Here is a 13465-nt window from a genome sequence, read left to right as displayed (position 1 = left end):
AGTCACCAGTCACCTTTCACTTAACCTCTACACCTACACTAAGTTACTAAGCTGAGTTATTATGTCTCGTTACAAGACAAAACATGCATTCAACTGTAACACCAGAAACACCTCTGTCATATGATACAGAAGTCTATTTACACAGTTAATCAGGAGGAGCCACATCTCAACATGTCAACTTGAGTTTTAGTGAATTCACCCAAAAAGATCAGTCTAAAATTGCATTACAAAACAATTTGTTGGCATTCACTATTGTGATAATCTGTGAAGTATAACACATTTGTAATCTCAGAAATAAGGATACAACTGATAATGAACATTTACATATCCATAGAAACCAAGGTTCACCATTTTGACATGCCTTTACCAGCACATGGCTTCTCTCCCTATACATGTGAATGAGTATGTTGGGCTTCAATGGGTCGTACAGATGTTCTGAATTTGGAATCTAGGTGAAAGGTTGTCATGCCGGGAAGGAGCCATTTTGGAATTGAATAAGCAGCTGGAGGTGTGGTTCCGATGATGATCAGTCACAGACAGCTGGAAGGCTGCAGATTAACCTCTAGCTTCCAGCATCCTTGATTTTGCTTGAGTTTAAAATCCTGTTCAGTCTGTCTCTGGGGAATGTCCTTCTCCCTATGAAGGTGATAGAAGAAGGTTTTTCCTTCTATCAATGGCCCCGGGCCCGAGCTAGATTACTCTTCCTGCAACGAATGGTGGACTGATGATTCACATGCTTAGTATTCAAATGTATTGATTGTAAGTCGCTTTGGAATAAGGCGTCTGCTAAATGCCAAAAATGTAAATGTAAAATGCTTATTCCTATAGTGACAGGGACTATTGATTCCTTCCTACCCTGATTTGTATGATGGTTTTGCACCAGCTCCTCTTCCAATAAATCCAATTGAATTCAGGGAGAAAATATAGGCCTATATGTGCAGTACTACAAAAAAAGTACAGTACAACAATGTTACAAAGCATTTTTGGAGCCAATTAAGACATAAAATAAAAATTCTGATATAATTGATTGAGATTTAGGAGTAAATAATTTTTTTTCCTTTTACAGCAGATTGTAGGCCTAATAACACAGTAAATAAATCAACAGGAGAAAGCATCTCCTGTAAAACCAAAAGCATTACCAATACCATATAATTTGATACTCAGTTTAACTGCCACTTGACATTCGGTGGTTATTGGTGAAACGATGAGCCGCAAAAAACGCTTAATTCTCGAAAGTACCGTTTAGAATCAGCCAGACACGTTCCTCTACTGTACATTGCAGGACCAGGCCACTTCCTGTCCCTTATGGCTTCCAGCTAAAGTGCCGTGCCGCAGACGTCAGCGGGCCCAGTGTGAGTACGTGCTAGGAAAGGGAGTGGAGGGCTAATGGGACCCTTCACGTCCTGAAAGCAGCACACTGTCCTGGCCCCTCTGACCCCAATTGCCCGGGACCCCTCCTTACTTACTTCTGGAACACTTCTGTGTTCTACAAGCATGCACATTCTTTCCATGTACAAAATCTTTTTACCAGTCAAGTATATAGGTTTAATTTCTTCAGCATCTTTCTAGTGTGGTGGGAGGACTACAGTTTTGTGGTTAGGGTTAGCTAGAATACAATGTTCCTAAATTTTTCTGCCACAGACACATAGTTGTCAGCTTTTCAGGTTTTTCTTAGCTTTTAAAAACCCCTTCAGCATCCCCACAACATCTGTTTCTATTCAACTTACAATCTTACAGTAACTGAATATATATGAATATATGAATAAAACCTGTTAACGTTGAATTAAATTTCATCGTACAACAAGTTGACCTCAATGTAAAAACCTCTTCCTCTGATTGAGAGAGAGAAAAGCTGAGGTATTTTTAGCTGAAACGTAAACTGTTATTTGACTCTCCTTAAACCGACCTGAGCCCTTTAACAAATAATAGTTGTTTGTTACATTCCAGCCTACACAAGTATGGACTTGTGTGTTTTACTGTAGGACGTCTACACCGGGTTACCTTTCACCTAGATAGCCTCCACTGCAGACAGGAGAGGGTTAACTCCCTTTTCTTTTGTGGTCTGGCCCCAGCTCATGTATCGCCTATGTGCTCCCTGGAAGGTGGGTGTTAAAATCTGGGCCTTGGGATTTGCCATATAACGTGGGCATTCTCTGTGCATGAACTTTCCCCTAATTCTCACACTACTCCTGCCTCACAGTAGGGCTACAGAGGAGCACCTAAGGCCAAATAATGTTCTCTCTGACGTCTTCTAGTAGTGCCAATGACTTCACATAATCTCAGCCTGGTTCACTTTATCCAAGCCCATGCGATTAGGCATCATACATTCTAATATCTACAGTACTTATGTCATGACATGTGGTTGATCAAGTACTTGATTCAGAGGACCAGTTGAACTTTACGTCACAGAAGACACAAACAAGCAAGCGCATATTTTAGTAACAAAGGGAAGATGTTTGTAAACACAAAAGGTCAGTTATAGTGTCTGTACTGCTAAGAAGACATTAAATAGCTTGTTGTGTTAAACTTAAGACTGTATTGAACACAATCACTTGTTATCTTGTGGGAAGAGAATGTGTGTGTGTCGTTATGGGTTATGGGAAGGGGTAGTGAACACTTTCGGGGCATGTCCGAAAGTTCATATTGCCTACTGATTACTTATATACTGCATACTAACCATAGAACTACATACTATTACATTAGAAGAGAGGGCCATTAAATCACTGTATATAGTAGGGACATTTGAAGTTCAAGGGCTGGAATAATAGTTACATTTAAAAATGTTTTAGAAAGTTGTAGGCCTAGTGACAGTACCTTATTACACTACTACATGGCAAAACATGTATTTTATTCATTAAGTAATTATTGGAAATAGAACTTGGATTTGAATTTCTACCACCATGCTATTGCAAAATGCAGTTAAACAGATAGTTGAACTACATGTAGTGGCACTACTCCCCAACACTGGTGATTTGCTTAAAATCCATATCAGGAAACTGACTTTTGGTGTTAATGGCTCACAAAGCTTTCTTTTATCATAGGGCTGTGTGTGTGTGTGTGTGTGTGTGTGTGTGTATAACACAGACACTGTGTGTGTATAACACAGACACTGTGTGTGAGAGAGAGAGAGAGAGAAAGAAAGACAGTGTGTGTGTGTGTGTGTGTGTGTGTGTGTCTGTCTGTGTGTGTGTGTGTGTGTGTGTGTGTGTCTGTGTGTGTGTGTGTGTGTGTGTGTGTGTGTGTGTCTGTGTGTGTGTGTGTGTGTGTGTGTGTGTGCCTGCCCGCGTGCGTGCGTGCGTGCGTGGGTGCGTGCGTGCGTTAATGGAAGGGAAGTGCAATCACTCTCTAGCTGTATTCTATAGGTAGTGATGGAAACCGGCTCCATTGTTACATCATATCCCTCCTCCTCCCAAGCCTCTGACATAAAGAGTTAACAGAGGAGAGAGAGAAACCCGAGAGGAACTCTGGACACTCCCCCTCTGTTCAGCTAAGCCAATCAGAGCAGCTGGCCAGCTGGAGTTGAGGGTGTCTGACAGTATAAAACAGAAGTGCCTCTGCACACCAAGCAAGGAGCTGAGCTCTTGGAACAGAACTGGGAAAAAAGAGGGTGCATTCAACAATCCAGCTGTGCTTCTGCAAACCACTTGACAATACAAAATAACCTAAAGAAGAACCAACCAACCAATCAAGCTACAATGAAGGTAACACTAGCCACCCTGACACTGTGCCTGGCCATCCTGGTGGCCTCTGGCTTCCCCTTTGAGAGGAAAGCCAGTGGGAAGGAGAAGAGGGTCCAGTACGCCGCCTGGGACGACGTGAACGTGATCGCCCACGGCTTGCTGCAGCTGGGCCAGGGGCTCAAGGAGCATGTGGACAAGACCAAGGGCCAGATGAGGGACATCACGGCCAAGCTGAAGAGCTTCAACGGCACGGTGGCCCAGCTGGGCGTGGAGAGCCAGCGGCTGCAGGCGGAGGGCCAGGCGCTGAGGGCCAGGGTGCAGGGCCTGGACGACAGGGAGGGCCAGGTGCTCAACGTGACCGCCGAGCTGAGGGAGAGAGCAGAGGAGATGCACCAGGAGAGGAAGGAGGTGGGCGACAGGATGAGCCGCCTGGAGGAGAAGGTGGAGGGCATCATGCTGCAGGGAGGAGAGGGGCCCCCGCCCGGCATGGGGGGCAACAGCCAAGGCAACTACAGCGATGCTCGCACCATCCAGGTAAGGATACTATAACACTATACCTCTGAGCTTTCTTTCATACTTTGAGTATTTTGTGAAGCATGAAGCAAGCAAGTAGCCTGTTTCATGTACTGCCTCCTGTTAACATGACAAAACACCAAAGGATATCCTCATTGATTAATAACATTAGCTTAATTAGAAGGCTACTACTCAAACATTCAACAACCAGTATCATAGGTCTTCTGCAACAAAGGATTCATTTGATAAGCCTTGATCTTAAGTGAAACACATTTTGATGGACAAGAACATTTGGGGGCCTAGGGTTATTTCCATAGACTCCTGAACAGCCATGTACCAGAAGGCACGTTGGTGGGTGTTAACCAGCGTGTGTTGCGCGCAGCAGTACGCGCAAAGCAATTCCCTGAACGTAGCCAGACAAAGGAACTCACTGCATGCATCAGTTCGAGAATGTGTGAATAATTTTTTACAGCTGTGATATTTCGAAATCAGCACCATGCATGACTGACTGATTATTATTTATTTTTTTACTTGAGTGAGAGGCTATAGATCACCTGTCCTGTGCTTCCTCGCCATCTGCAAAAGTATTTTTCTGGGATGGGATCATGGAAAATTGAATATTTCCCTCGCAGTTATAACTGGAAAAGACAAATACACATTTGCATTTGGAAAATAGACACTTACAAAAGCCCTATGGGGGGTGAAATGAAATGCGGCCAACTCCAATTAAAAATGCAAGCACAGAGTTGCACAAAATGTGTATTTAACCAGGCAGTAAAATATAGCGTTATATTTGTGTAACAGGTATAGTCACAGGACAATAAAGTAGAAATAAACTTACAATGGGTTATCTTGTGTTTATTTCAGTGGATGCTGGAGGCTCAGAACAAACGGATCGATGACCTGGTCGACAGAATCCAACTGCAGCAAGAGAAACTGGACAAGCAGAACGTGCGCATCAGGACCCTGCAAAACCAGGTAAGGCATAGAAACATGCTGTCATATCAATAACGTGCATTAAAATATGTATGTATGTATTTTGGCCTAATCTAATGACGTTCTTTCTTTGCTTTCTTTAGATTAAGTTGACAAAAGAGAGACCGGCTTTCAGGCGTAAAGCAGATGACAGCACCATTCGAAACGCCAGCGTGGAGCAGCGCGACTCACCCATCGGTAAGTAATGCCATGTGTTTCGTGTCGAATCCGTTACCAGGGCTCTCAAGTCTCACGCATTGGGCGTGAGACACACGGGTTGAAATGCGGCGTGTGAACGGGTTGAAATGCGTGTGTCTCACGCCCAATGCGTGAGACTTGAGAGCCCTGCGTTAATTATATTGGTTTTAAGATGCCCAGACAAAGACTGACACCAGCCATATGCCACCACCTGCTTTGAATGGACAGTAAGAAGCTTAGCCACCAACAATAAAGGCTGACATGAGTAGACTACTTGCATGATGTGAAGAAATTAATGTGCTGAAAAATAATTTTCAGCATAAAAGTTTGAGATTGAAACACTGTAGCCCCATGCACCTACTTCGTGGATCCATTTGAATCCATCTATGACGACAATTGAATCGCATCAAAACAAACAAAGGCGATGGGCTCATACGAATCACAAGGGAAAACCTAGTCTGACTCAGTCAGTCATCACAAATACTGATTGTGAAAACTAGTTACGTCTTCTGGTTTACACCCATGTTTGGCAGATGTTCTCATCTGAATTAGGCATATAGTGGGTTACTCATAATGCTTGCTTTCATCATGGCTGTATAGAATTGGATGGTGGCCAACTGGGGAAAAGTTGAGACACTGTTTTCTGCCAATGAGACAATGAACTGAAGGCACGTTCCTGTTTCGTCCTCCACAGAGCAGGGGGGGTCACAGAGTTAAAAGTCGAGGAATTGAGGAAGTGAATGCATCTCTATCCAGAACACACAATCGTTAACTTTGTTCACCCTGAATTCAAGACCAATGCTAACTAGACCAGGCCACTAGGATATGTCAAATGATTCTTAGTTCATTTCAATATAGATTATATATGTAAAAAAAAATAAAAAAAAAATAAAGGTGAAATATTTCCCCCCCTCAATTGCAAGCAAAACAACTTCTATAGTAAAAGTGGATTTTACACAATTTCACAAACTATTATGTCTTGATGGCAATGTACAGACAATTAGGTGAAAGGTGAACTCGTAGCCCAGAGCCACGAAATGAGGGAACCGATCAGTCACACAACAGAACACAAAAAGACCTCTCACGGCAAGTTCTGACATCAGCAGGATTTGAGGAATGCCGTAAAAGAAACAAGCCCTGTGGCTGGGCTCCAACTAGGGGAGAGTTCAGCAGTCTCGGACAGTGTTAAATCAGGGTCACAATAGAGCCCAAGCACAGAGGGATTACTCACAAATCTGGGGGTGGGGGTAGGTGGGTGGTGTGGTGGGGGGGGCCTTTTGCAAATCTAGTATGCTGTGTTCCTCAGATTAGGTTCCTCTGGGCCCAAGCCAGAAAAATACATGAAAGAAAAGAACTAGAAGATAGGGAGGTGGTCTAATTTCGATGGGTGAACTTTGTACACACATCCTTTGTTGTTTTGAAGACGCTTGCCTTGTCGCTCCTTCCCCAACCCTCCCCCTCTTTACGCACATAAAACCAACACTAGTACATCCCTCAAGAATGCACAACCTTTCCCCCAGATCTGTCAGGGAGTCAGACATCCCCTCCTCTCCTTCCCCTTCTCCCCCCCATTCCCATCCTCATGAACCCCCACCACCGTTCCAGCAGATGAATGAGAAGTGTGCCAAAGTTGAGGAGAACCTCTGACCCTAACAGGCAGACCACAACCACCACCCTCTCACTAATTAACAGACTTCGTGCCTCCGGGCGCAGAGGCCATTCCAGAGGAGTGATGTTATTTTGGTTTTGTGGTCAGGTCGAAAACAAGTTAGAAACCAAGAAAGACCACGATATCAATCAAATCCAAGTGCAATATTGATAGACCGTAATTCAATTAAGAAGAGGAGAGATCACATGATGCTCAGATGCTATGTTTGGGGCCTTATAACAACAGTATTCACTCGGCATTCTCTGAGCACTCTCTGAGCATGCAGTGGCCATGCATGCCTACGTCACTGACTGGCTGCTCTGCACGTGAGGGAGGTGTGACAAACAGGAGAGGGGGATACGAGGGGGGTAGAGGAATGCGAGGAGACTTGTGTGTAATCAATAGCCCAGGCAGCTGGGGGTTGGGGGTGGAGGTGGGGGTGGGGGGGGGGGGGGGGGTGTTGCTTGGGAACTGGGAGAAAGGTCATGTTTACTACTAAGCAAGGAGTCCTCTTTTGTTTGGGGAAAGAGTCAGGGCCCTACGCATTTACTTATCTTTGTTATGTTTCTAGCTACTGATAAGATGACTTCACTTCGTCTTTATTTGCAAACATTCATCATTCATAGAGGTGCAAAGCAACAATAGAGACGCAAATGGGATCCCAAACTGAGTCTGGCGTAAACGTTTGTTTTGTTTTACATGACTGGCCCTTCATGAATGTTTTCAAAACCATAAGGGTGTTGGTTTTAACTACTTGTGCAAGGGCCCCCCCCACCCCCACCCCCAATTTCATAAATTGAGGTGAGAAATCTCTCTGCTGATAACACGATAACACGTGAAGTGGGCAAAGAGGCATGTGGACTTTTGCCCCATAGCTCGCAAACAAGATCCATGCTGGCTGTGACCCGACTCGATAGTTTGAAGTTCAAGGCACTCAAGATCAAATACAAAAAAAGAGTATTTGCTTTTCGAGACCACTGTGTTGAATGAGTTATTTATAAATAGGATGTGTGCCAGAGTAGGAGGAAAGGCCAAAGAAGCTGTTAGGTCACAGACCTTGAACATTTACTGGGTGGCTGAGATATGAGGTGTGAAGGAACTGTTTGTGTTAACTATGTTGTCTCTGTCTTTTGTTCTTTCAGAGATGGCCTCAGATTGCCACGAGTTGTTCCTGAGAGGTGAGACAGCAAGCGGAGTGTACACCATTCAACCAATGAACTCCCAACCCTTCGAAGCGTTCTGCGAAATGACAGCTGGTAAGTGAAGCTAGCCAAGCCGGTGGCGACCTTGTGTTCTATCACGAGGCTTAATGAACAATCGCTAACTAGTCCCACAATCAATCACAAAGTTGGAAGCACAAGAATACCTCAAAGCCTCTAACAGTCCCCTCGAGCACTCTATAGAGGGTCACTCTGTATCTAACAAAAACATCATTGCACGTATGTCAGTTGCCTGATTGAAGTGGTCATGGTCATGACTAATCCCCTTGCTCTCCCTTTCTCTTTCTTCTGTACAGAAGGGGGTTGGACCGTGATTCAGAGGCGCCAGGATGGCTCGGTCGACTTTGACCAGCTATGGCAGGCCTACCAGAGCGGCTTTGGCAGTCTGAATGGTAAATATATCCTCTGTTGTCTTTTCTCATCTCCCTCACATGAATTCCTCCGGAGCTAGCTAGCGGGGTCACCCCGGAGTTCACACAGTAGTACCACCCACCGTTACAGTAATGAATGGAACAGTACGGAGCACTTGAGCCAAAATCCCTCATCAATACAGTTTGATTAACAAGGGGTGATACCAACACTAATGCAGGGATTTTAGATGTCAAGAGAGATAAGGTAGATCCTCATAGGTAGAAACCAGATCAGAAACAAGTGTCTAATCTCCAGCTTGAATGTCATTGGTGGATTTGGGCACCAGAAGCAATCAAACCACCTGTTTTTTCCTTCTACGGTAATTCAATCAATTTAGATTACCTGGCCCAATTTGTTTGGATTATTTTCCTTAATTAAGCCACAGATAGATGCACATTCCACCACAGCAATTGACAGACTTTTAACACTTGTCAATCTCCCTCTTCCTCTCTAGGTGAGTTCTGGATGGGTCTGGAGAAGATCTACTCTGTGGCCAAAGACGCCGAATACATTCTCAAAGTTCAGTTTTCCGACTGGAGGGACGAGGCCGAATCTATCCGCTATCCCTTCCGTCTCGGCGGGGAGGAGACTAACTACGCCCTCCACATCCAGGAGACCTCCACAGGAAACCTCGAGAGCGCCCTGACTACTGAAGCCTCCGGCCTGCCCTTTTCCACCCGCGACCAAGACAACGACCAGAAGAGTGACATCAACTGTGCCAAACACCTCTCCGGTACGTCTCACTTTGCTAACCTTAAAGCCTCGGATACTATTGGTTGAAATCCCAAAGATTCAAACTCCAGTATGGATGAAAAGTCCCAACTGTAACTTTGATTGGCTAATCTAACCACAATGTTGACCTTTCTCTTTCTAGGTGGTTGGTGGTTCAGCAGTTGTGGCCGCTCCAACCTGAATGGCAGATACTTCCAGAGCCCCCCACCAAAGCAGAGGCATCAGAGGAAGCAGGGGGTCTTTTGGAAGACTTGGCGGGGCCGCTACTACCCCCTGAAGACCACCGTCATGATGATCGCCCCTGCTGAGATCGAGAACAAGTCATAGAAATAATTTGATGCTGGTTCTCCAGAACTTTCTGAACTGAAACACTGTTTGAGGTGGTCCGCCAATGAGGAGGTTTAGATGCCTCTCAGTCGAGGGCCTCACCCAGCGAGACTCAACAGAGCCAAGACCCATCGTAAAAGCCAAAAGAACTCATACTTGAATGGGCTCCATGTTTCCAAAGCTCTGTTTTTCAAAAGGTCTCCAGTTTTCTCTGCTGAAGAGATATCCGAACGACAAAGACATGTCTGTTAAAGTACAGGTGAATGGAGCAGTGGAAAAATTAGCAGGCGTGTTGCGTCACTGCTATAGAATGTGATTTATTAACTATTAATCACTCTGTAAAAGCAGAATCGGGCCTCTGTCTGTTAGTGCAGCTTTAGAAGGTGTGCTATTTAGAGAGAGGCGTGTTCCAACATGTGTTAGGTGTTGCAAGAAACCAAGCATTTCTCCACATGTTAAGACCCATCAGTCATAGGCTTCTTAATGCAAGCAAGCTTTTATCAAGGTTGAACAGTGATTTCTAGCTAGCACGCAGCACTGTCAGCATAAACACTGCCCTCCATTGTACGAGGCCTTCGTTGTGAAGGTGGGGCAACCCAGAAGAGCCCATTAACCATTAATTGTATGGACCAAATGATGACTTAAACCAATATTTCTGTTTTTCCACATGAACATAATGGCATTAGATATCCAAAGGATACAGTATTCGTTAGAACAGAATTTGTGTTAAGCATGTTCAACAATGGTAGTATTACAATGTTACTCAATGGAGCACCAAAACCATTCCTGCCATTTGTACAATGTAATACTACTTGACTGCAGTTTTATTTTGAATCAAAGTACGCTCCCACTACACTGCTGAGTTTTTTTTACTTTTTTGTTTTGTTATCCTTCAGTCATATTGACTGCCCTTACGAGAGTCATCTCTTCCTGTAAATTATGTATGTATGAATGAATGTGGACCGTCTCTTCAGAACCTTCACTGTAACCTATCCTAACATTTTGTGTTTTTCGTTGGTGACTTAAGTTTTTGTTTCCTGTTTTATTTAAATGCTGTAAAAAAATCTATATATGTTTCTGGTACCGCCTGTTTGTAATTTATATTGTCTATTTCAGATGTACAATTGCTGTTGTTGTTTTTTTTAAGAGAGTAAAAAACAGATCTTTGGCTTGAATGAGCCAATAAAAGTGATTTCAATCCTGTATCTGGTCTCTGATCAAACTGATTCTGCATCGAGTTGAAATAATTCAAATGCAAGCAATTCACTACATGAGAGCAACATCCAAATCACCTATTTAAATGAACATAGTACTCAAAATCACTCAACATGGTAACATTATATTACAAATGACCATATTACCCTTCAGCTTACAGATAAGAAGATGGAAAGTCCATGTCGTTGGTACAGTAAGGGTTAAACCAATTCTGTCATATTCCTACCCAGCTGGCAGGTGAATGAAAAGAATGTCCCAGCCATGCTTATGCTTGCCTTGAACAGCCCACAGCTAAGAAACAGGCCCAAATACCCAAATTTACAGCAGATGGATCTAAAACATAAATATTCCTCCCTCAGCTTGAAAGATAAATATGTCACAAGTTCTGAACTGAGATGGGCTGCTGGGGTTTTTGTTTGCAATTGGAATGTACGGCTGAATTCCAGGTCTTCCAATTTTAGTCTCTATTGACCGAATATTAAATTACATCTGATTTCCACACTGGCCGGGTTAAACATTCAGCCCTTCCCTAAAGGTTTGAATTCAGTCCAGGAGTACACCTTGTCCCTAGACGTGGTTTTGCACCACTACACATAAGTGATTAACCAGTTTGCATTAAATTCCAGCCTTTCATATTGGGGATGTCCCGATCCGATATTGATATCGCATATCGCTGCTATATATATTGGTCCTGAATGGTCCTGAATGCTGGATCGCAGATCGCACCAGAAAGAAAATAGGCACCGATCTGGGGCTCGCGATCTGGCGTGTCACTCACGTGATGACAACAGTAGTAGTCTGTGGTCACATGCATGACAGTTGGCTAGTAGCTACCTGTGTGTAATGAGTCTGAAGCCCAATGCACACGGCGTGCGATTTTGTCGCACGACAACATTCGATTCTCAATTCACACCACCGAAGTGTGTGGGTGTGAATGGAGAATCCAATGTTGTCGTGCGACAAAATCGCATCGCATGCCGTGTGCATTGTCTCATTCAAAACAATGGAATCGAATTCGCGGTGCGACAAAATCGCACGCTGTGTGCATTGGGCTTGACAATGTCATGATGCCAGCTGGTGAAATCATAAACCATTTGCTTAAGTAATCTTTCGGTTATTTACATAGTCTGAAACTACAGATGGTAAGCTTTCAAATGATGCGTCATACATTGAAATCGGAAAAAAAATCAAGACGACACAATTATTTGAATGTTGGTGCAGCGAATGGGAATGCGACAGGAGAAAAGTGACTGATCAAACAACAAACGCTGCTAACAGCTAGCGGCTAACAGTGGAACATCACTAGGAACGTCTAACTGCGTTTGTATAACATCCCAGCATGCTGAGAGAACATGGACATGCTAAAAACACATAACTACACATAACTAGATAAACAGAGTCCTTGCTTTTGAACACGTCCTAAAACGAAGGTATGTTTACAAGTCACTTACTGGTAGCCTCCGACAAATGAGAACTTCGATTCTGCGACTGGTTTCTGGTCTCACCAGCAGCGTCACTAGGCTACACTTTTAAAAAGGGTCCTATAATTGATTTGCCATTTGTAAGAGAAGATAAATAGAATAAAAAACTAAAGGCACTAAAACTAGAAATCAGACAGTAACTCTTTTTTTTCTACAATGCTGAATGCTGCAGTTTAAATTGTTTTAACTTTAAACCAGTTGGTCACTGAGTACTGCAGAGTACTGTTTTTGTTGCTTGAATAAAGGCCGGCAGTCTTTAATAGCCAACTGTTGTTGTGGACTATATACTGGGGAAGTAATTTTAGGGGCGCCACCACCACCACCACCACATTAAACCACTAGTACTGCCTCATCAGCACCCACACATTCAACAGTAAAAAGATGGACAACAATGGTTTCAAGACAAACATAGACAGTAGGCTGAGACATATTTTCATAGAGACATGAAATTCAGAGACAAAATTATTTAAATGCCTCCAGGCATTTGGCACCCTAGGCCTAGACCGCCTAGTTCGCCTATGCCTAGGACCGGCCCTGATTAGAGGCACATGGATCTAACTTATTCCATAGCCTTCAGCAGCTTAGTTGTCTTACTGCAGGCTAGGTCCATGTGTCAAGCTTACTGCTAACATGCTTTCACATAATCACGTTAGAGAGTGAGAGCGACAGGCATGTCTTCAAAATCCAAGACCAAGATTTATCTCTATCAAATGCTAGTGCCAGTAGGTTTCTGCTTTTTTCAAAAATTGTCAGTCTTGTCATTGACTTCAAGGCAAGACACAGATAACGTGTTGTTGGTGGATGAAAATTGCACACACACACACACACACACAAATTGCACACTCACACACAGGGGAATACTACACTTCATTGATTCATTCATCTAGTTGAACATGTAACATGTCATCACAACATAAAACAGTCCAAGCTTTTCAGGTTTTGAGGGCAACTAAAACCCAATAGCCTCCAAAAGACTGATGCTCTGAGCCCTGTGCACAAAATGGCCACTACTGTAGCCTCACATAAGGACAGCAGATCCTCCTAGTAAGTAAGAGCAAGGTTGTA

The 13465-nt window shown here is 43.7% G+C and overlaps 1 protein-coding gene across 1 annotated transcript; it reads left to right on the top strand.

Moving 5' to 3' along the window:
• The first annotated feature begins 3581 nt into the window (after positions 1–3581).
• angptl4 (angiopoietin-like 4) lies at positions 3582–10907 on the top strand. Its single transcript, XM_080543369.1, has 7 exons — positions 3582–4214; positions 5061–5171; positions 5273–5366; positions 8157–8270; positions 8531–8626; positions 9100–9378; positions 9520–10907. The coding sequence occupies exons 1-7, from the start codon at positions 3696–3698 to the stop codon at positions 9702–9704; spliced, it is 1398 nt and encodes a 465-aa protein (XP_080399495.1). The 5' UTR covers positions 3582–3695; the 3' UTR covers positions 9705–10907.
• The last annotated feature ends 2558 nt before the right edge of the window (positions 10908–13465 follow it).

Source organism: Nansenia antarctica, assembly GCF_963989245.1.
Source record: "Nansenia antarctica genome assembly, chromosome: 12".
NCBI classification, from domain to species: domain Eukaryota; kingdom Metazoa; phylum Chordata; class Actinopteri; order Argentiniformes; family Microstomatidae; genus Nansenia; species Nansenia antarctica.
Note: the sequence above shows the minus strand (reverse complement) of the source record. Positions and strands in the feature narration are given on the sequence as shown.